The 21,290-nt window shown below is 47.0% G+C and overlaps 2 protein-coding genes across 10 annotated transcripts in view; one reads left to right on the top strand and one right to left on the bottom strand.

Moving 5' to 3' along the window:
* The window catches only part of HECTD1 (HECT domain E3 ubiquitin protein ligase 1), a 61,207-nt gene extending 47,166 nt beyond the window's left edge, over window positions 1–14,041 (top strand). For all 9 annotated transcript variants that reach the window (XM_063439567.1, XM_063439566.1, XM_063439563.1 and 6 more), the window contains exons 33-42: window positions 133–218; window positions 416–543; window positions 645–846; window positions 990–1,127; window positions 1,958–2,565; window positions 3,193–3,271; window positions 4,145–4,238; window positions 11,836–11,986; window positions 12,353–12,497; window positions 12,915–14,041. In XM_063439567.1, the coding sequence (XP_063295637.1) occupies window positions 133–218; window positions 416–543; window positions 645–846; window positions 990–1,127; window positions 1,958–2,565; window positions 3,193–3,271; window positions 4,145–4,238; window positions 11,836–11,986; window positions 12,353–12,497; window positions 12,915–13,052 (1,769 nt within the window). In that variant the 3' untranslated portion in view covers window positions 13,053–14,041. The remainder of the gene's footprint in view (window positions 1–132; window positions 219–415; window positions 544–644; window positions 847–989; window positions 1,128–1,957; window positions 2,566–3,192; window positions 3,272–4,144; window positions 4,239–11,835; window positions 11,987–12,352; window positions 12,498–12,914) is intronic.
* An 832-nt stretch (window positions 14,042–14,873) lies between these two features.
* Window positions 14,874–19,601, bottom strand: AP4S1 (adaptor related protein complex 4 subunit sigma 1). The gene is made up of 5 exons (XM_063438946.1): window positions 19,447–19,601; window positions 18,823–18,909; window positions 17,859–17,927; window positions 17,555–17,566; window positions 14,874–15,437 (listed from the first exon to the last, which is right to left on the bottom strand). The coding sequence occupies exons 1-5, from the start codon at window positions 19,582–19,584 to the stop codon at window positions 15,309–15,311; spliced, it is 435 nt and encodes a 144-aa protein (XP_063295016.1). The 5' UTR covers window positions 19,585–19,601; the 3' UTR covers window positions 14,874–15,308.
* Between the last annotated feature and the right edge of the window lie 1,689 nt (window positions 19,602–21,290).

Raw genomic sequence — 21,290 nt, 5'->3', positions numbered from 1 at the left:
GTTACCATTAAATGCATTCCTTGCTCTTCTTCTGATTATCAGAAGGGCTTGGAACGTGTGAAATGGTTACGGTTAAATCTCTGTACACTGGTGTTCGATGTGCAACTGCCTGACCTTTTCTTTTATTTACAGAGGGCGATGAGATGCTTCTTTTCAGTGTTCCTGCAGAAGAATTTACTAGTAAAAAGATCACCACCAAAATCCTTCAACAAATTGAGGTATGAAAGGGGAGACCGATCTTTTGCTACCTGAGATAAACTAAAAATTTATTAAATTATTATTATTATAAAAAAGGGCATTAAACACTACAAAGAAAAACATTTCTAATGGCTGCATTGCTTTAACAGACAAGTTGCTGATTCATGCTTTCAACAGAAATCCTCAATATGTTTTATTTATTTATTTATTTTTTTAGGAGCCTCTTGCTTTGGCCAGTGGAGCATTGCCAGATTGGTGCGAGCAACTAACCAGCAAGTGTCCCTTCCTGATACCCTTTGAGACGCGACAGCTTTATTTCACATGCACAGCGTTTGGAGCATCCAGGTACTACCCACAGCTCAGCCGGCAGATCATGTGCATTAACTCTGTGTTATTGGTCATAGAAAAATTATCTTTTTTTTTTTTTATTTCCTTCCTTTCCTCAGAGCTATTGTATGGCTACAAAACAGGAGAGAGGCAACAGTAGAGAGGAGCAGGACGGCCAGTGCTGTACGCAGGGACGATCCAGGGGAGTTTAGAGTAGGACGTTTAAAACATGAACGAGTAAAGGTACCGCGAGGAGAATCGCTAATGGAATGGGCAGAGAATGTTATGCAAATCCATGCAGACCGCAAGTCTGTGCTCGAGGTAACAAACGGCGTGAATGTGTTTTTTTTGGTTTTTTTTAATTACTTTGTCATTTTACATTTGTTACAGTTTTGTTTACTTATTTTTCTCAATTTACGTCCTATGATGTGTTTATATATTCTTACCATGCTGTCTCCATGCAGGTTGAATTTTTGGGAGAGGAAGGGACTGGGCTGGGCCCCACCCTAGAATTTTATGCCCTGGTGGCTGCAGAGTTCCAGAAGACCGATTTGGGGATCTGGTTATGTGATGATGATTTCCCAGACGATGAATCTCGACAGGTAACAAGGACGGAATTGTGTACATAATTAACAATGTATTGGCTTAATATGTCATAAAGATTTATCTAATGCCAAATATCTGACACTTCTTTCAATCTAGAGTATGTGTTTAAAAGCCTCATGCGTAAAATTTTGTTGGCAAGAAATTAATCTTTGTATCTTAAGTTACTGACTACGACTTCTGGTTCTAAAGCCAGAGAGGAGTACTGGTCAGTTTTGACCTGTCCAGTGGCAGGTACTTAAGGGATTTACTTATTTCAGTAAGAAAGTAGGATTCACGTGGCACTCTCTAGCAATAAATTTCCATTTGCTCCACAAAATAATCACAAAGAGGCAGAGATACACACTTAATGGCAAGTTGGCACAAGCATTGTTGTATTAATATATTAGTAGCCTTTTACATATCTCCGTAAATATGGCTGTAAGTCACGTGGAACAGTAGTAAGAGTATTATAGTGAACATTTTGGTAAACATCACATGGTGTTTTCTGTGTGGGTAGTTGGTGGAACTGATGATAAATTGAAAATGTTTTGAATATAAGGATGAACCTTTTTATGAAAGAGGATAACATTGGGGGAATAGTACATTTGTGATAAGGGCTAAAAGGTAAATATTGATGATGGACCAGCTTGTACTTGACAATTTGGTGGAACTCAACATCCTGTAATTGCCTTCATCAATGTAATTTTGAAAAATTAGGCAGTGTTTTTGTTTTTTGTAATTATTCTACACCTTTGATTCATGTGGTTGTGAGAAAATTAGTAATATGATCGTATAGTCAGTTTACCAAAGAAAATTCATCTTACATTTGTTGTCTCGTGCCACACAGGTGGATTTAGGTGGTGGACTGAAGCCCCCTGGGTACTATGTACAGCGTTCCTGCGGGCTATTCGTTGCTCCATACCCCCAGGATAGTGAGGAATTGGACAGAGTGACAAGACTTTGCCATTTCCTTGGGATCTTCTTGGCAAAGTGTATCCAAGACAACAGACTTGTGGACCTCCCCATTTCCAAGCCTTTCTTTAGGCTTATGTGCATGGGAGACATCAAAAGCAATATGAGTAAGTTGTTGTATGCTTCTCGAGGAGATGAAAGTGAACATTGCACAGAAAGCCAATCTGAAGCTTCCACTGAGGACGGGCATGATGCTCTTTCTGTTGGGAGCTTTGAGGAGGACTCAAAGTCAGAGTTTATCTTGGACCCACCCAAACCAAAGCCACCAGCCTGGTTCCAGGGTATCTTGACTTGGGAGGACTTTGAGCTAGTAAATCCACATCGTGCCCGGTTTCTCAGAGACGTAAAGGAGCTAGCAGTGAAAAGGCGGCACCTTCTAGGTAATCGCAGCTTGTCTGAGGACGAGAAGAACACACAGTTGCAGGAATTGATGCTGAAGAATCCCACTGGTTCTGGATCACCGGTCAGCATTGAAGACCTGGGGTAAGTCCTATTAAAGGAGGAACATTTGGTTGACTGCTGTATTCTTTCAGATTTGTAGGTACTTTGCTTCTATATCAGTTTTCCTCACAGTTGGATTTTGCCCATTATCATTACAATATTTATATTTAATGTGCCCCAGTAGAGTTTTCCATATTTATGGTATGTTTCACATGTAGTGCTCTGAAGATTCTCTTTTTGTTTAAAGCTGGTGAGTTAATATTGCCAAGATGTATACACAGTCTGGCTTGCCTATAAGTTAGCCAATGGATGAAATGGAAACACGATCTCCATTACCTAATGGGAAGCAATGTACGTGGCATTTTGGGGAACAAGAGGAATGGAGAGAAGTTTTTGTTACAGAAAAGTAGCAAAACTGTGACATCATCTGTACAAGGAACTATACAAATGACACAGATCATTAATAGCCAGTAATACACCAACAGATGAACACAGACACACAAAACAGGGACAGATATGTTTTAAATGCTTTGTGCCATTAACACCCCATAAGGGCCACTATGAGATTCCTCACTGTGCTGATACGGCTTGGTAAATTAACCATGTTGTCTGTAATAAATATCAACCCATGGGTCATTGTGATCAGTGTCTCTCTTGTTTCCCAACCAGGCTCAACTTCCAGTTCTGTCCATCGTCTCGCGTTTATGGCTTCAGCTCAGTGGATCTAAAGCCAAATGGCGAGGATGAGGTATGCAGGCATGCTACAGTTTGTGTTTACATTTATTGCTCTAATAATAGGTGTCTGTCTTATAACCTTGATATAGTTACTATGGCAACTGTCAAGTGGTAGGATAAATTAGGCAGCAAGTGGATAGTCAGTTCTTCCATTTCATGTGTTGGAAACAGGAAAAATAGGCATGTGAAAAAAATCTGAGTGACTTTAACAAGGGCTAAATGTTGATGGCTAAACAAATGGGTCAGAGCATCTACAAGGCAACAAGTCTTGTTCAGTGTTCCCAGTATGCAGTGGTTAGTAACTACCAAAAGTGGTGCAAGGAAGGAAAACCAGTGAACTAGAACCAGGGTCATGGGAGCTCAAGGCTCATTAATGCACATGGGGAGCAAAGGCTAGCCTGTCTGGTCAGATGACACAGAAGACCTATTGTAGCTAAAATTGGAGAAAAACTTAATGCTGGACAGGATAGAAAGGTGTCAGCATGCCCATGATGACCCCCTATCCACCGCTAAGTGACTGGACCATTGAGCAATGGGAGAAGGTTGCAAGATCTGATTGCCCTTCTTGGGCATGTGTGGCAATCGCCAGGCTCAGGTGCTTCTCCTAAAGAAAAGGAAGTAATTCTTGTGACTGTCTAACAGATAAATGTAAACCTTCTTTTCATCCCCCCCCCCCCCACAAACCACCATATTTGTTCTTTTATTAGGATCTGATTTGTGTGGTTGTGTCCTGTGGCACTTTCCTGCAGTGGAACCTTCCATTCAAGGAAGAGATTAGTGAAAGTTTAGAAAATTTAAATACTTGACTGCTGCTGTGCACCCTGTGGCAGTGTAAATGGTGAAAAGAATCTCCTTGTACATTCCCTGACCTTGTGCTTTCTTCCAGGTGGTGTCTATAGACAATGCAGAGGAATATGTAGATTTGATGTTCGATTTTTGCATGCAGACAGGCGTGCAGAAGCAAATGGAGGCATTCAGAAGTAAGTTTTAGTGGTGTTGCCAGCATGATGGCTGTTTCAAAGATTAATGTAGTAACCGCACTCAATCCCAGCAGCCACCGGTGCTCTGGAACAGGACCAGCAATCCCAACACGTAAAGCCAAAAAAGAAATATTCAGGCACTCAAGTGTTAAAGCCGCAGGCAGATTTTAATGGAACAAGGAAAGCGGCAACGTTTCGACCTTCACAGAGGTCTTTGTCAAGCTCTGACAAAGACCTATGTGAAGGTCGAAACGTTGCTGCTTTCCTTGTTCCATTAAAATCTGCCTGTGGCTTTAACACTTGAGTGCCTGAATATTTCTTTTTTAACATGATGGCTGTTGGCACCTCTGGCACAGGAATATGGAAATAAGTAAATAAAGACATTAATAAACTGGATCGATCAATTAAATTTTTATGTAAATGAGTTCTGATGAATCCATGACCATGTTTTAAAATTTGGGCCAAAAAAATGGCAGAATAGTAAAACGTTTCAAAATCTCATATTTTGCCTTAAACTTTGTAAATTAGCAGTCATGTCTCTGGATCTCACGATTTAGTGCATAAACCCTGGAAAACAAATATAAAGGAAAATGTATAACAGTCCAAAAAAATTATAAATAAATATATATACACACATAATTTTTTTTGTACTGAATGTTGGAGAACGAGATCGTCGAAATTAATCCCTTAAAGGGGCACTTCGAACTTTTTTTCCCCCGAAGTAATCAACAGTTTTGTAGCATTTAGAGAAAAACATGGTCTCTTGTGGTTCAGCTACCATGCGTGTCCATCTAACTTTGGACAGCAGCGATAGGCTGAGAGCTCTAGGGCCAGATTAGATCACTATTAATCATCCGTGTGCAGATTCATTATCCTCTGTAAACAAGGTGAGGGGCTGCCTAAGCCACATTTCAAGAAGTGATTAACCAGAAAACCAGCCACTCTCCATTAGATTCCCAATTAAGTCAGGGCTCGAGTCCTGCAGGAACGCGTGGGAACGGCGTTCCTGCACTTTTTCCACAGCAGGAACGCCGTTCCCATTACTAGTCCTGCAGGACCCAGGGCTGGCACAAGCGGTTGCCAGAGCAGGGGGAGCACAAATCCGAATCCCCTGCCTCTGACTGGGGACTCGGATTTTTAAACTCACCTCTCCCCCTGCAGTCAGTGGAGTCGTCCGGCCTCTCCTGATAATGTCAGTATGAGGGGGCGTGGCTTTCTCTGCTCTTCTCACAGGACCGCTGGGGAGCAGAGGAAGTCACGCCCCCTCCTCCTGACATCATCAGGAGAGGCCGGACGACTCCACAGGCTGCAGGTTCCAGATCCTGTCCCACCCCTCCTGGCCCAAGGTAAGCCTCAGGGAGGGGGGAAGGCACTTTAGGTTTTTTTTTTGTCCCTTTCCCCAGTCCCTGTCTCCCTCCTCAGGCCCTGTCTCCCTCCTCAGGCCCTGTCTCCCTCCTCAGGCCCTGTCTCCCTCCTCAGTCCCTGTCTCCCTCCTCAGTCCCTGTCTCCCTCCTCAGTCCCTGTCTCCCTCCTCAGTCCCTGTCTCCCTCCTCAGTCCCTGTCTCCCTCCTCAGTCCCTGTCTCCCTCCTCAGTCCCTGTCTCCCTCCTCAGTCCCTGTCTCCCTCCTCAGTCCGTCTCCCTCCTCAGTCCCTGTCTCCCTCACTCAGCCCAGTGCTCTTACTCAGCCCAGTGCTCTTACTCAGCCCCTGCATACGAGCATCAGCCCCTGTCCCCCTTCCTCAGCCCCTGCCCCCCTTCCTCAGCCCCTGCCCCTCTTCCTCAGCCCCTGCCCCTCTTCCTCAGCCCCTGCCCCTCTTCCTCAGCCCCTGCCCCTCTTCCTCAGCCCCTGCCCCTCTTCCTCAGCCCCTGCCCCTCTTCCTCAGCCCCTGCCCCTCTTCCTCAGCCCCTGCCCCTCTTCCTCAGCCCCTGCCCCTCTTCCTCAGCCCCTGCCCCTCTTCCTCAGCCCCTGCCCCTCTTCCTCAGCCCCTGCCCCTCTTCCTCAGCCCCTGCCCCTCTTCCTCAGCCCCTGCCCCTCTTCCTCAGCCCCTGCCCCTCTTCCTCAGCCCCTGCCCCTCTTCCTCAGCCCCTGCCCCTCTTCCTCAGCCCCTGCCCCTCTTCCTCAGCCCCTGCCCCTCTTCCTCAGCCCCTGTCCCCCCTCCTCAGTCCCTGTCTCCCTCCTTAGTCCCTTTCCCCAGTCCCTGCCCCCCTCCTCAAGCCCTATCCCCTTACTCAGTCCCTGTCCCTCTCCTCAGTCCCTGTCCCTCTCCTCAGTCCCTGTCCCCCTATTTAAGGCCCTGTCCCCCTCCTCAGTTCCTGCCCCCCTCCTTAGTCCCTTTCCCCAGCCCCTGTCTCCCTCCTCAGTCCCTGTCTCCCTCCTTAGTCCCTTTCCCCAGTCCCTGCCCCCCTCCTCAAGCCCTATCCCCTTACTCAGTCCCTGTCCCCCTCCTCAGTCCCTGCCCCCATCCGCAGGCCTGTCCCTGTCCCCCTATTTAAGGCCCTGTTCCCTTTCCTCAGTTCCTGCCCCCCTCCTCAGTTCCTGCCCCCCTCCTCAGTTCCTGCCCCCCTCCTCAGTCCCTGCCCCCCTCCTCAGTCCCTGTCCCCCTCCTCAGTCCCTGTCCCCCCTCCTCAGTCCCTGTCCCCCTTCCTCAGTCCCTGTCCCCCTTCCTCAGTCCCTGTCCCCCTTCCTCAGGCCCTGTCCCCCTTCCTCAGGCCCTGTCCCCCTTCCTCAGTCCCTGTCCCCCTTCCTCAGTCCCTGTCCCCCTTCCTCAGTCCCTGTCCCCCTTCCTCAGTCCCTGTCCCCCTTCCTCAGTCCCTGTCCCCCTTCCTCAGTCCCTGTCCCCCTTCCTCAGTCCCTGTCCCCCTTCCTCAGTCCCTGTCCCCCTTCCTCAGTCCCTGTCCCCCTTCCTCAGTCCCTGTCCCCCTTCCTCAGTCCCTGTCCCCCTTCCTCAGTCCCTGTCCCCTTCCTCAGTCCCTGTCCCCCTCCTCAGTCCCTGTCCCCCTCCTCAGTCCCTGTCCCCCTCCTCAGTCCCTGTCCCCCTCCTCAGTCCCTGTCCCCCTCCTCAGTCCCTGTCCCCCTCCTCAGTCCCTGTCCCCCTCCTCAGTCCCTGTCCCCCTCCTCAGTCCCTGTCCCCCTCCTCAGTCCCTGTCCCCCTCCTCAGTCCCTGTCCCCCTCCTCAGTCCCTGTCCCCCTCCTCAGTCCCTGTCCCCCTCCTCAGTCCCTGTCCCCCTCCTCAGTCCCTGTCCCCCTCCTCAGTCCCTGTCCCCCTCCTCAGTCCCTGTCCCCCTCCTCAGTCCCTGTCCCCCTCCTCAGTCCCTGTCCCCCTCCTCAGTCCCTGTCCCCCTCCTCAGTCCCTGTCCCCCTCCTCAGTCCCTGTCCCCCTCCTCAGTCCCTGTCCCCCTCCTCAGTCCCTGTCCCCCTCCTCAGTCCCTGTCCCCCTCCTCAGTCCCTGTCCCCCTCCTCAGTCCCTGTCCCCCTCCTCAGTCCCTGTCCCCCTCCTCAGTCCCTGTCCCCCTCCTCAGTCCCTGCCCCCCTCCTCAGTCCCTGCCCCCCTCCTCAGTCCCTGCCCCCCTCCTCAGTCCCTGCCCCCCTCCTCAGTCCCTGCCCCCCTCCTCAGTCCCTGCCCCCCTCCTCAGTCCCTGCCCCCCTCCTCAGTCCCAGTCTCCCTCCTCAGTCCCAGTCTCCCTCCTCAGTCCCAGTCTCCCTCCTCAGTCCCAGTCTCCCTCCTCAGTCCCAGTCTCCCTCCTCAGTCCCAGTCTCCCTCCTCAGTCCCAGTCTCCCTCCTCAGTCCCAGTCTCCCTCCTCAGTCCCTGTCTCCCTCCTCAGTCCCTGTCTCCCTCCTCAGTCCCTGTCTCCCTCCTCAGTCCCTGTCTCCCTCCTCAGTCCCTGTCTCCCTCCTCAGTCCCTGTCTCCCTCCTCAGTCCCTGTCTCCCTCCTCAGTCCCTGTCTCCCTCACTCAGCCCAGTGCTCTTACTCAGCCCCTGCATACGAGCATCAGCCCCTGCCCCTCTTCCTCAGCCCCTGCCCCTCTTCCTCAGCCCCTGCCCCTCTTCCTCAGCCCCTGCCCCTCTTCCTCAGCCCCTGCCCCTCTTCCTCAGCCCCTGCCCCTCTTCCTCAGTCCCTGTCCCCCTATTTAAGACCCTGTCCCCCTCCTCAGTCCCTGTCCCCCTCCTCAGTCCCTGTCCCCCTCCTCAGTCCCTGTCCCCCTCCTCAGTCCCTGTCCCCCTCCTCAGTCCCTGTCCCCCTCCTCAGTCCCTGTCCCCCTCCTCAGTCCCTGTCCCCCTCCTCAGTCCCTGTCTCCCTTCCTCAGCCCCTGTCTCCCTTCCTCAGCCCCTGCCCCTCTTCCTCAGCCCCTGCCCCTCTTCCTCAGCCCCTGCCCCTCTTCCTCAGCCCCTGCCCCTCTTCCTCAGCCCCTGCCCCTCTTCCTCAGCCCCTGCCCCTCTTCCTCAGTCCCTGTCCCCCTATTTAAGACCCTGTCCCCCTCCTCAGTCCCTGTCCCCCTCCTCAGTCCCTGTCCCCCTCCTCAGTCCCTGTCCCCCTCCTCAGTCCCTGTCCCCCTCCTCAGTCCCTGTCCCCCTCCTCAGTCCCTGTCTCCCTTCCTCAGCCCCTGTCTCCCTTCCTCAGCCCCTGTCCCCCTTCCTCAGCCCCTGTCCCCCTTCCTCAGCCCCTGTCCCCCTTCCTCAGCCCCTGTCCCCCTTCCTCAGTCCCTGTCTCCCTTCCTCAGCCCCTGTCCCCCTTCCTCAGCCCCTGTCCCCCTTCCTCAGCCCCTGTCCCCCTTCCTCAGCCCCTGTCCCCCTTCCTCAGTCCCTGTCTCCCTTCCTCAGCCCCTGTCCCCCTTCCTCAGCCCCTGTCCCCCTTCCTCAGCCCCTGTCCCCCTTCCTCAGCCCCTGTCCCCCTTCGTCAGCCCCTGTCCCCCTTCGTCAGCCCCTGTCCCCCTTCGTCAGCCCCTGTCCCCCTTCGTCAGCCCCTGTCCCCCTTCGTCAGCCCCTGTCCCCCTTCGTCAGCCCCTGTCCCCCTTCGTCAGCCCCTGTCCCCCTTCGTCAGCCCCTGTCCCCCTTCGTCAGCCCCTGTCCCCCTTCGTCAGCCCCTGTCCCCCTTCGTCAGCCCCTGTCCCCCTTCGTCAGCCCCTGTCCCCCTTCGTCAGCCCCTGTCCCCCTTCGTCAGCCCCTGTCCCCCTTCGTCAGCCCCTGTCCCCCTTCGTCAGCCCCTGTCCCTGTCCCTTTCCTCAGTTCCTGTCCCTGTCCCTTTCCTCAGTTCCTGTCCCTGTCCCTTTCCTCAGTTCCTGTCCCTGTCCCTTTCCTCAGTTCCTGTCCCTGTCCCTTTCCTCAGTTCCTGTCCCTGTCCCTTTCCTCAGTTCCTGTCCCTGTCCCTTTCCTCAGTTCCTGTCCCTGTCCCTTTCCTCAGTTCCTGTCCCTGTCCTCAGTTCCTGTCCCTGTCCCTTTCCTCAGTTCCTGTCCCTGTCCCTTTCCTCAGTTCCTGTCCCTGTCCCCCTTCGTCAGCCCCTGTCCCTTTCCTCAGTTCCTGTCCCTGTCCCTTTCCTCAGTTCCTGTCCCTGTCCCTTTCCTCAGTTCCTGTCCCTGTCCTCAGTTCCTGTCCCTTTCCTCAGTTCCTGTCCCTGTCCCCCTTCGTCAGCCCCTGTCCCCCTTCGTCAGCCCCTGTCCCCCTTCGTCAGCCCCTGTCCCCCTTCGTCAGCCCCTGTCCCCCTTCGTCAGCCCCTGTCCCCCTTCGTCAGCCCCTGTCCCCCTTCGTCAGCCCCTGTCCCCCTTCGTCAGCCCCTGTCCCCCTTCGTCAGCCCCTGTCCCCCTTCGTCAGCCCCTGTCCCCCTTCGTCAGCCCCTGTCCCCCTTCGTCAGCCCCTGTCCCTGTCCCTTTCCTCAGTTCCTGTCCCTGTCCCTTTCCTCAGTTCCTGTCCCTGTCCCTTTCCTCAGTTCCTGTCCCTGTCCTCAGTTCCTGTCCCTGTCCCTTTCCTCAGTTCCTGTCCCTGTCCCTTTCCTCAGTTCCTGTCCCTTTCCTCAGTTCCAGTCCCTGTCCCTTTCCTCAGTTCCTGTCCCTTTCCTCAGTTCCTGTCCCTTTCCTCAGTTCCTGTCCCTTTCCTCAGTTCCTGTCCCTTTCCTCAGTTCCTGTCCCTTTCCTCAGTTCCTGTCCCTTTCCTCAGTTCCTGTCCCTTTCCTCAGTTCCTGTCCCTTTCCTCAGTTCCTGTCCCTTTCCTCAGTTCCTGTCCCTTTCCTCAGTTCCTGTCCCTTTCCTCAGTTCCTGTCCCTTTCCTCAGTTCCTGTCCCTTTCCTCAGTTCCTGTCCCTTTCCTCAGTTCCTGTCCCTGTCCCCCTTCGTCAGTTCCTGTCCCTGTCCCCCTTCGTCAGTTCCTGTCCCTGTCCCCCTTCGTCAGTTCCTGTCCCTGTCCCCCTTCGTCAGCCCCTGTCCCTGTCCCTTTCCTCAGCCCCTGTCCCTTTCCTCAGTTCCTGTCCCTGTCCCTTTCCTCAGTTCCTGTCCCTGTCCCTTTCCTCAGTTCCTGTCCCTGTCCCTGTCCTCAGTTCATGTCCCTGTCCCCCTTCGTCAGCCCCTGTCCCCCTTCGTCAGCCCCTGTCCCCCTTCGTCAGCCCCTGTCCCCCTTCGTCAGCCCCTGTCCCCCTTCGTCAGCCCCTGTCCCCCTTCGTCAGCCCCTGTCCCCCTTCGTCAGCCCCTGTCCCTTTCCTCAGTTCCTGTCCCTGTCCCTTTCCTCAGTTCCTGTCCCTGTCCCTTTCCTCAGTTCCTGTCCCTGTCCCTTTCCTCAGTTCCTGTCCCTGTCCCTTTCCTCAGTTCCTGTCCCTGTCCCTTTCCTCAGTTCCTGTCCCTGTCCCTTTCCTCAGTTCCTGTCCCTGTCCCTTTCCTCAGTTCCTGTCCCTGTCCCTTTCCTCAGTTCCTGTCCCTGTCCCTTTCCTCAGTTCCTGTCCCTGTCCCTTTCCTCAGTTCCTGTCCCTGTCCCTTTCCTCAGTTCCTGTCCCTGTCCCTTTCCTCAGTTCCTGTCCCTGTCCCTTTCCTCAGTTCCTGTCCCTGTCCCTTTCCTCAGTTCCTGTCCCTGTCCCTTTCCTCAGTTCCAGTCCCTGTCCCTTTCCTCAGTTCCAGTCCCTGTCCCTTTCCTCAGTTCCAGTCCCTGTCCCTTTCCTCAGTTCCAGTTCCTGTCCCTTTCCTCAGTTCCAGTTCCTGTCCCTTTCCTCAGTTCCTGTCCCTTTCCTCAGTCCCTGTCCCTTTCCTCAGTTCCTGTCCCTTTCCTCAGTTCCTGTCCCTTTCCTCAGCCCATGCCTCCCCCCCCCCCCCAAGCTCCTGTCCCTCTTCCTCAGCCCCGTGCCCTTACTCAGCCCCGTGCCCTTACTCAGCCCCTGCATACAAGCGTATCATTATTTTGGGGTGGGGGGGAAGGGGGCGGGGAGTGGATCTTGGGTGAGTTCCTGCACTTTTTTACCCAGGACTTGACCCCTGAATTAAGTCCTGGTGATTCAGTGGTTTCAAGTCTCCTTACATTTTTTGTTCATGTCGCTAAAATACAAGAACTTAAATATGTAGTTTTTCAAGTGAGTTAAGAATTTAAAGTGTTCTGCTTGTGTTTTGTTCCCCTTTCCTTTAGGTGGTTTTAATAAGGTATTCCCTATGGAGAAGTTGGGTTCATTTAGTCATGAAGAAGTTCAGATGATACTTTGTGGAAATCAGTCTCCTTCTTGGTCAGCGGAAGACATAATTAATTACACAGAGCCCAAACTGGGATACACGCGGGAAAGGTAAGTGTTAAATCAGAGCATTGCCAAAGTGATATATGTAAACAGTATGCTATGTCTTGTATTGAATGCATGAAATACTACCTGCTGGAAGTGTAACAACATGGAATGCAGTGAAACCGAGAAATAAATGTATTAATAATGGGTAAGTTTCTGGGATGTAAATTGGCAAATTGTATGCTTATAACCGAAGGAGAGGAGTTAATCGGATATATATGGGAAAGCAGTGTTGTGACGCTCATGTTTTCATGTTAGACTTTAACATGCTTGTAGGAAGGCAGAAAGTTAATACTTAAAAAAAAAAATACTGTACCTTATGGTGTAGTGATCTGTTTGAGCATGAGATTTATAATTGAACATCCTTTGCAGCCCTGGCTTCCTGCGGTTTGTTCGGGTTCTATGTGGAATGTCCTCAGACGAGAGGAAGGCATTCCTACAGTTCACAACTGGCTGTTCCACGTTACCCCCTGGAGGTCTGGCCAACCTACATCCCCGTCTCACAGTTGTGCGAAAGGTGAGTCTTCTTTATATTAGATGTATTCAAATCTTGTCATTTTTACAGTGCACTATAGGGAGTATGGCGTCAAGAGTTCTGGCTCAGTCCCATGATCAGCTGTCAAACTACTTTCAAATGGTTTAACACTTACCTAGCTCTGCTGGGCAGTACTTCCTGTCTGAACTGATATACCAAATCATACGTTCAAACTTCTGCAATAGGATACCAACCTTGGACATTATTAATTGGCCTGTCTTTTCAGCTGACACTCTCCAAATAATGTTCAAAGTTTGTATGTTAATGTGGACATTTGGATAACATCTTTGGTATATCAATGCACCTGACAAATCCAGATAAGTATACGCTGTAGTGGTTATGGTGCTTACAATAAACTATTTTTATTTTTTTAAATCCTGTGCTTATCATCTTTTCCAGGTTGACGCTACTGATGCCAGCTATCCATCTGTAAATACATGCGTGCATTACCTAAAGTTACCAGAGTATTCTTCCGAGGAGATAATGAGAGACCGCCTGCTTGCTGCTACCATGGAGAAAGGATTCCATCTTAATTGAGTGCTGTGCCTAGTTGGACATTGCCTTTTGTTACTAGCGCACTCCCTCTCTCTCTCGTGTTTTTGTGTGCTGAGAAAAGACATGGCCTTCCTTCCTCTCGCTGTGTGTCTCTTACAACCCCCTCTGCGAGGCTTTAAAGGAGATAATGGGTGTAACGCCTTTTTACTTTATAATTTGTTAGCTGCTAACGATGAAATTTGTCTTCAGGCATGACGGACTTTAAAAGAATACTTTTACTGCTAGCGGCAGTAAAAAGGTTAAGAGGAGAGGAACACCTCGAAACTATGTCTGTTAGGGTCACTGCTTATCTGCTTTCAGACATTTTGTAAAAGTGTAACGGTTTCTGTATACACATAATACACTACATCGTCGGCATTCCCCAGTCACCCACCTCCTGCGTCAGACCTTCACTTCGCTAGCTTTAACCCAACCCACCTGAAAGCTGCTTTCTTGAAACGTAGATCGTTAATGAACATTTGAAGCTGTTTTTTTTGTTTTTTTTTTTCCCTCTTTCTTTTATCTTCCCTGCATCCCTTACAATGGTGCCTGCACTATTTAAATGAATTGCCTACAGCCCTCTTGTTTCTCTTTGTTTTGTTACCTGATCCCACAAATATAATCTTGCACCTTTATTATTTTAGGTTTGTCCTCGTGGGAAAATGCTGTCTTTTTTTTTTTCCAGTTTTCTTTTTTCTTTTTTTTGAAATACCCCTGCTATGCAGATCAAACTAAAGTGTTTGTGCAAAATGAAAAATTACAGAAACCCCCTAAAAATGAGATACCAGTGCAAAGTAACCTAACCTTTGACTGTCTAGGGTAACCTGTAGCCCTGTGTTTTGAGGGTGTTCCTCGCACTTATGGGGTATAAAAAAAAAAGAAATCAAGCAAGTTTTTGCTCTCTCGTTGTATTTTCTTTGTATATTACAAACCTTTATTTAACTTGTTGCAGTTTGAAGTAAAAATATTAAAAAATAAAAGACATTAAAAAAACACACTTCCAGTATGCGTGCTAAAAAGATAACCATTAAAATTATGTTTGCAACACAGAATAGAAAATGTTTTTGAATCCTTTATCTGCATCAGAAAATCAGGAAACATCTATATTTTTTATTATTTGTGGATCCAGATTAAATGGACACTATAGTCACCTGAACAACTTTAGCTTAATGAAGCAGTTTTGGTGTATAGAACATGCCCCTGCAGCCTCACTGCTCAATCCTCTGCCATTTAGGAGTTAAATCCCTTTGTTTATGAACCCTAGTCACACCTCCCTGCATGTGACTTGCACAGCCTTCCATAAACACTTCCTGTAAAGAGAGCCCTATTTAGGCTTTCTTTATTGCAAGTTCTGTTTAATTAAGATTTTCTTATCCCCTGCTATGTTAATAGCTTGCTAGACCCTGCAAGAGCCTCCTGTATGTGATTAAAGTTCAATTTAGAGATTGAGATACAATTATTTAAGGTAAATTACATCTGTTTGAAAGTGAAACCAGTTTTTTTCATGCAGGCTCTGTCAATCATAGCCAGGGGAGGTGTGGCTAGGGCTGCATAAACAGAAACAAAGTGATTTAACTCCTAAATGACAGAGAATTGAGCAGTGAAATTGCAGGGGAATGATCTATACACTAAAACTGCTTTATTTAGCTAAAGTCATTTAGGTGACTATAGTGTTCCTTTAAGTGTGCATCATTTCCTTAGTCTAAAATGGAAATACTATCAACATACAGATAATACACTTTTTCCCCTTCACAATTTTAGCCTTTAACTACAATAAATTGCCAACCATGTGGATGCCTCCTCTATTGTAGCACTACGATTAACGCTTTAAGGATAGCAAGTTGTATATGAAGCTACGTTTTGACCACCCCGGCTTCAAGCCATAAACATAACTGCATGGGCTGCACATGTTTCTGTATTCATTATAGGGTTTTAAACTGTAGGTGGGAAAATACAGCTCCATGCAGCGGCCTAGATTTAAAGTCCGGTAAGTATATAGTTGAAACTTTATAAATATCTTGCACTTTTGCAACTTACAACTTACGGAGTATGGACATTATTAATATACTGCTGAAAGACAGGCCTACTTATATCGGAGTTGATCCATCTTCATATCTAGTCTTTATTTTATTTAGCATTTTGTACATTATGCTGCACTATAACTGAAAGACCATTCTAACTAGAAGCATAACTCTAGCTCTTGCAAAGGTCAGTAACTGAGCAGCTGTTGAATTCCATTTGTGGTTCTAGCAAACGTTGTCAACTGCTGCCTACTTTGTCCAGCACAAGCAGAGGAGCGAGTATGCGGGTCTTGTTTGTCTCCACCGCACAGCCGTTTAACACCATCTCGTCCAAAATGATGTGCACCTTGTCCAGGTTAAACATTATCTGTGTGACCGTTTAGTCAAGAATAGTTAATTGCAGAAATGGTAAACAAAGTAAGCAGTCTGTGATGCAGTAGATGGACATATACTGAACCCATTCATTTTCAGTAAGGGCTGTATGGGCAGATATTCTTTGGATATGCAAGTTTAAGCCATATATACACAAGCTAGATAATGTTTTGAATAGTAATTCCTCCCTCACTTATCCTTCGTTCTTAATCAGACCAAGAAACACATTACTCTTCCAGGGTTGTCCTCTAATCAGAGAACATGTAAAGTCCCACCTCCAATACTTAACTACCAGTAAGCAGAATATGTAAACACGTAAGTCTTAATTTGGTATATCTACTGTATTCAAAATTGTATGTTTGTGGCACACTGATACTGTACATACAAGTTTGTTCTCTGTATTTTCTCCCCCCCAATAACCAAATGAGAAATAGTAATTTTAAACTGGATAAGATAGGCACCGTATGAGTAGAAACCAGTGCACTACCTGGTACTCCGTGTTAAAGGTTCTCAGAGTACTAGTATCACATCGAGAATCCACAAGTTTAACAGGTAAATTGCATAATGAACACAAAAAAATATCCTTATCATACATGGTTATGGCCTATAGGCCAAACCATTGTTGTTTTTTTGTGTGTATTCCTATCTTTAAATAAACCTTCATGATGCACTTTACCTGTTGAAACAGTGAATTCTCTATTAGAAAGGGTGGTTGAGTCATCGAATAGACTTACAATGAACAGGGCATGACAGACTATATGAAAACTCAAGAATCTGAAAAAATAACCATATTTTATAGGATTAAAAAGCACCATACGAGTAGGAACCAGTTCAATACTCTGGTACTCTGAGTAGTAGTATCAAATATAAAATCCACCAATTCAACAGGTAAAGTACATCATGAAAACAAATGTTTTGGCCTTGAGGCCTTAATCCTCCTCATACATGGTTAAGGCCTGTAGGCTGAAACCTGTGTGTGTGTGTGTGTGTGTGTGTGTGTGTGTGTACCTATCTTTAAATAAACCTTCATGATGCACCTTTTCCTGTTGAACCAGTGGATTCTGTACTAGAAAGGGTGATTGCTTCTTTGAATAGACTTACAGTGGACAGGCTGCAGACTAAGAAAAGTCAAGAATCCGAAAAACTAACCATATTACTTAATAACCCTAAGTGTCTTCCACTTTGAATAACGAGTGAGGCAGGATATTGGTGTTACTGATGGGATTTATACAAAAGGAAAATTTTATCTTAAAAATGTCACTTTTACAAAAGCAGAGGGGAACAGGCAGATGACCCTTTTATATCCTTTCCCCAGTTCTGGTGTCTGTGTGTGGGGGTACAGTAAACCCCTCTCCCTGAGCAGGTAATGGGCTACAGAGGGAGCCCAGCAAGTGAATGGCTGCGCTGGGGGGGTGGCTAAGGAGCCGCTTGTCCAGCAAAAGGGCAGCCCACCAGGAAACCACCTGGTGGGCGCCCCTTGCAGATCGGCACCCCAGGCGAATGCAGCCCTGCTGAGCACTAATGCACATTATGCAACATAGAATTTGAAAATAATTTCTGCAGAAGTGTGTTTCTTAACCTCAAAGTACTATTTAGCTAATCATTACTATTGGAATGTCTCCATTACTCCACATGCTTGCAATAACACATACACTGATCAGCCACCTTAAAATCACCTGCTTAATACCATGTAGGTCATCCTCCTGCTGCCAAAACAGCTTTGATGCATTGAGTTCACAAGATCTGACTGTTCTGTGGTATATGGCAACAACAAGCCAGCAGCAGGTCCTTTAAGTCCTGTAAATGCTCTACCCGCCCTCCTGCGCCGCACCTACTTTTAATGATCGGACCATAAAGGTCTTATTTGAGACAAAGTATATGTGTTGGTTTGTAAATTTCTATTGGTCTGTAAATGCTATCCGGATTGACTCTTAAGTTTTCCCTGTCCACTTTTTCACAAGCTCAACTGGCCTAATTACACTATCCATGGAATTCTTTCATCTCTGAATCTTTTATCCGTTTATTTACCTGCCACCCTTGTGTGCCTGAACACACCCTTCGTTTCATAACATCAGTTAAATAGGAATGTACATTGTATATACAAAAGGATACATCAAGTTCACTCTGTAAGAAAGGAGAATAGCTTAAACAGATTCATAAAACCCAGTTGTTTGTTGGAACAGTTTGATTTTTCTTTTAACTACATTATGTATGGCATTAGCTCAGTGACCCATTCTACTACACACGTTCCTCAAAGTGTGATAGAAAAATGATTAACATTATGCAAAACACCTCCCAATATCTAAATGTGCTTTACATATGCAATATAGAGGGTGGTATTTTGGTTAAAAGTGTAATTCTGCACATCTTTATTAGCTTGAGTAGTTTTATTTTGTGTTACAATTTATGTACTCACCACTCTGCTAAAATACTTGTCCAGAACTTCTACAAAATTATGGATGAGTTCAAACACTGCCATTTCATTCTGTAAATATCAACAAACACTATGACGCACAGATTATTCAAATTGGCACTCACTGCGCCTGAGCTAGGAATAACTCGAGTGATTTACGTTTAGCAGGAGAATCAATGAGATTTTACTGGTTCAACAGGCATATCCTTAGTCATATCTGTTACACCCACAGAGCCGGTAATAACGCTTTGATTGCGCAGTTAAGTGTGTCTCCCAATTTATACATTCATACCTCACCCTACCAACCTACTTTTTTTTTTTTTTTTTTACTGGGTATCTTTATACAGTCTACACAAATATGCACGTAGAGATCAAAGAGTATATCTTGAGAATCATTTGGTTGTCTCCTGCACTCTGGCAACATGTAGCTTTCCATAGCTGCACACTCAGACAGGACTGTCTAAAAAAAAACAGGGGGGAGGGGGGGGTGGAGAGAGACATACACACTCTCTCTTTCTACTACTCTGTAACAAGTTGCATCTAAGAGATGATCTAAAAAAAAAGTCATATGTAAGCACTACCAAATTCACAAAAGTCATAATACATATAATGGTTTTCCTTTAATTATATCGGGGTTTTGGATGAGATGCCTCTTTAATACGAGCTCTGCAACTTTTTTTTGTTTGGCTCTTGTAGTGACTTCAGGATGCTGACCTTACACCAGAAGTCTCATTTTTATGTTTCACTAGTTTCTTCTGGAGGGAGAAAACCCTCCCACGTTTCGGTTCTCTCAAGATTCTGATTCCTGTCTCTTTTTGGCTGTTTTATACAGCCATGAACTCTCATAAGTAAAGATTTGCAAAAAAATAAATAAATATGGGAAAATACAATGCAGACCCTGAAGCCACAATTTAAGGTTTGGCACTAGTACTTTTTCGTCCTGGGAGGATTGTCAGATGGCTCTTACCTCAAACTCATCAATGCCCACTACGATGAAAAGTGCTGCATACTGCCGATATACCAGTTTGAAATCTTTGTATTCTATAAAGGAGCACTGAAAGAAACAAAGAATTTAGGGTGCTTTAAGATTATTTTTCTTCAAAAATCAACCATTACAGATAAACAATGCTAAGGAAGGGTCTGAGGACATGAGGTGGCGGTTCTTCATTCCATCCCATCCGTGACAGTATACTTCCCGACAAAGAGTGCGAGTACTGGGCTCAGTCCTGCACACGGATTGGTGTAGTTTCGCCCTCTAAGGGAAATGCCCCAATCCTGGCTTACGCTGGGAGTTGGTGGGAGGCCGGTGATGGGTGTGGAATGAATAGGCGCTCTCTTCAAAAGCGCAAAATGACTCAAGCAAGTTGTTCAGTCATGCTCTCGGTGTGTTAGTCTGTGTTTCTGTATATAATCATGTTGTGACCCTTGGCTTATATACCCTCACCTTCAGGATTTCCCCCACATGTTTATATATTTTATATGGAGTTAGAAGTAGAAAATATGTATTTAGACATGTTGCGTCGCACTTTTAACATTTTGCTTTACTTTCACTTGAATAATAACTTGATGATGCCTTAAGATATAAGCTTACCTGGTCTTTGGAGCGTGACAGGCACAATTTAATGACTTCGGATTCCAGCAGCGTCCTTTTCTGGATCTCTTGTTGCTCGTAATACCGTGACAGTCTGGTTTGTCCTTGCTTGTTAACGATCAGCACAAATTTTATCATCTCCACAGGTTTTACAAGGCTTTATACAAGGAAATAATATAATAAATATGACTGTCAAATCATCTGCATGACTTCCTACATTTAAATGGCTACTGAGAAACACTTTTGTCATTAAAGGATCACTATAGGGTCAGGAACACATACATGTATTCCTGACCCTATAGTGTTAACACCACCATCTAGCCCCGCTGGGCCCCTCATGCCTCCATAAATATAGTAAAAATCTTACTGTATTCAAGCCAGAAGCTGTAAATCTGCATGCTGTTAGACTCAGAAAAACAAGCAGTCTGCTGACATGTGGTAGCCTGATCCAATCACAGTGCTTCCCCATAGGATTAGCTGAGACTTACAAGGAGGCAGATCAGAGGCAGAGCCAGCATGATTGAAACATAGCCCTGGCCAATCAGCAATTGAATCAATGAATCTCTATGAGGAAAGTCATATTATGCCTCCATCAAATCGGAAGTTCCTCTGGTGGCAGTCTGAGTGACTGCAACTGGAGGTGTTCCTAGCTTTCAATGTAAACACCGCATTTTCTTAGAAAATACAGTGTTTACATGAGACAGGCTGCAGGGAGCTATAGTTCTCACCTGAACAACCTCATTAAGCTACAGTTGTTCAGGTGACTATAGTGTCCCTTTAAAGTGTGTGGACAGTTATTTCATCTAATAATTATTTTTTTTTAAAAATGCCAGCAGGTTTCACAGTGCTGTAACACAGTTGGACCAAGAAAACAAGTGGGGTAAAATGACAGATGCAAGAGAATTGGCACATTTCTGATAATCGGTACTGTTCTATTGATATTTAAATTGTTGTTTTATTCTAAATATTGTATTCAGAGTATTTTTGGATTCAAACTTAATTTTAATTACAGTTTACAAAGGGTCAGAGCATCATTTCAAGTGGCTCTATCACCCCAAATGTATGTTCATTCAAGCTATTCCTCTTTTCTTCCTCATTCCCCTTCCTGACAATAGGCGGAGCTGTCGCTGTCCCATTTTGTCACTTCCCCAGCCATCATTAGTGACGGCTGTGGGAACAGGCATTGTCACACTTTACAAGGTTATTCACTAAACCTAAATTAAAATGACAAATAATGGTCAATAACTCTCTGAGCAGCACTGCATCCATTGCAATAATTCTATCCGAGAAGCATTGCATCCAATATATTTGAAAAGCACTGTTTCACTTTGTGCTTGGGTCCAAAGCAGTCAGGAAGAGCCTTCCTCGCTCTATGATTGACAGCTGAGAGGGTATGTCCCTTTCTAGGTGATTTCTCTTGAAATGGCGCTTTTATAAAGTGAAGGCATACTCTATAAACCCCCAAAGCGCTTCAGCTTTTTTGAAACACTTCAGGGGTTTACAGGGTGTTCATTGAATAAAAGACTACCAGAGAAGTGAATAAAAAGTCACAGAGTCTAGGTTTCAGAAATAGAAACACACCCCTATGGGGTAGGCACCATTGGGCACTCCAGGTGTAGTGGACTACATCTCCCATAATGCTCTTACAGCCATAATACTTGCAAACCCCCTCACCCTGTATAAGTTGTGGTGAGAATGAAGGCATTTCCTCCTCACTGGTTTAACATGGTTCTGGTTGTTGTCCTCTGCATATGTCAGGTAGGACCTTGGGAAACCTCCCTTGTGGGCTCAGTAATTCCAAGAATTCATGTTTACACAATTCTCCCAGAATCACCCACTCTGTA

This window comes from Pelobates fuscus, chromosome 13 (genome assembly GCF_036172605.1).
Source record: "Pelobates fuscus isolate aPelFus1 chromosome 13, aPelFus1.pri, whole genome shotgun sequence".
Taxonomy (NCBI): Eukaryota; Metazoa; Chordata; class Amphibia; order Anura; family Pelobatidae; genus Pelobates; species Pelobates fuscus.
The sequence above is the reverse complement of the archived record's forward strand: the minus strand, read 5'-3'. Positions and strand labels throughout refer to the sequence as shown.

Coding starts and splice junctions, on each gene's coding strand:
- AP4S1 (XM_063438946.1), bottom strand. CDS start 19,584: ATGATAAAATTTGTGCTGATCGTTAACAAGCAAGGACAAACCAGACTG. Junction 18,910..19,446: donor TGTCACGCTCCAAAGACCAG/GTAAGCTTATAT, acceptor TGTTTCTTTCAG/TGCTCCTTTATAGAATACAA. Junction 17,928..18,822: donor TGGGCATTGATGAGTTTGAG/GTAAGAGCCATC, acceptor TGATATTTACAG/AATGAAATGGCAGTGTTTGA.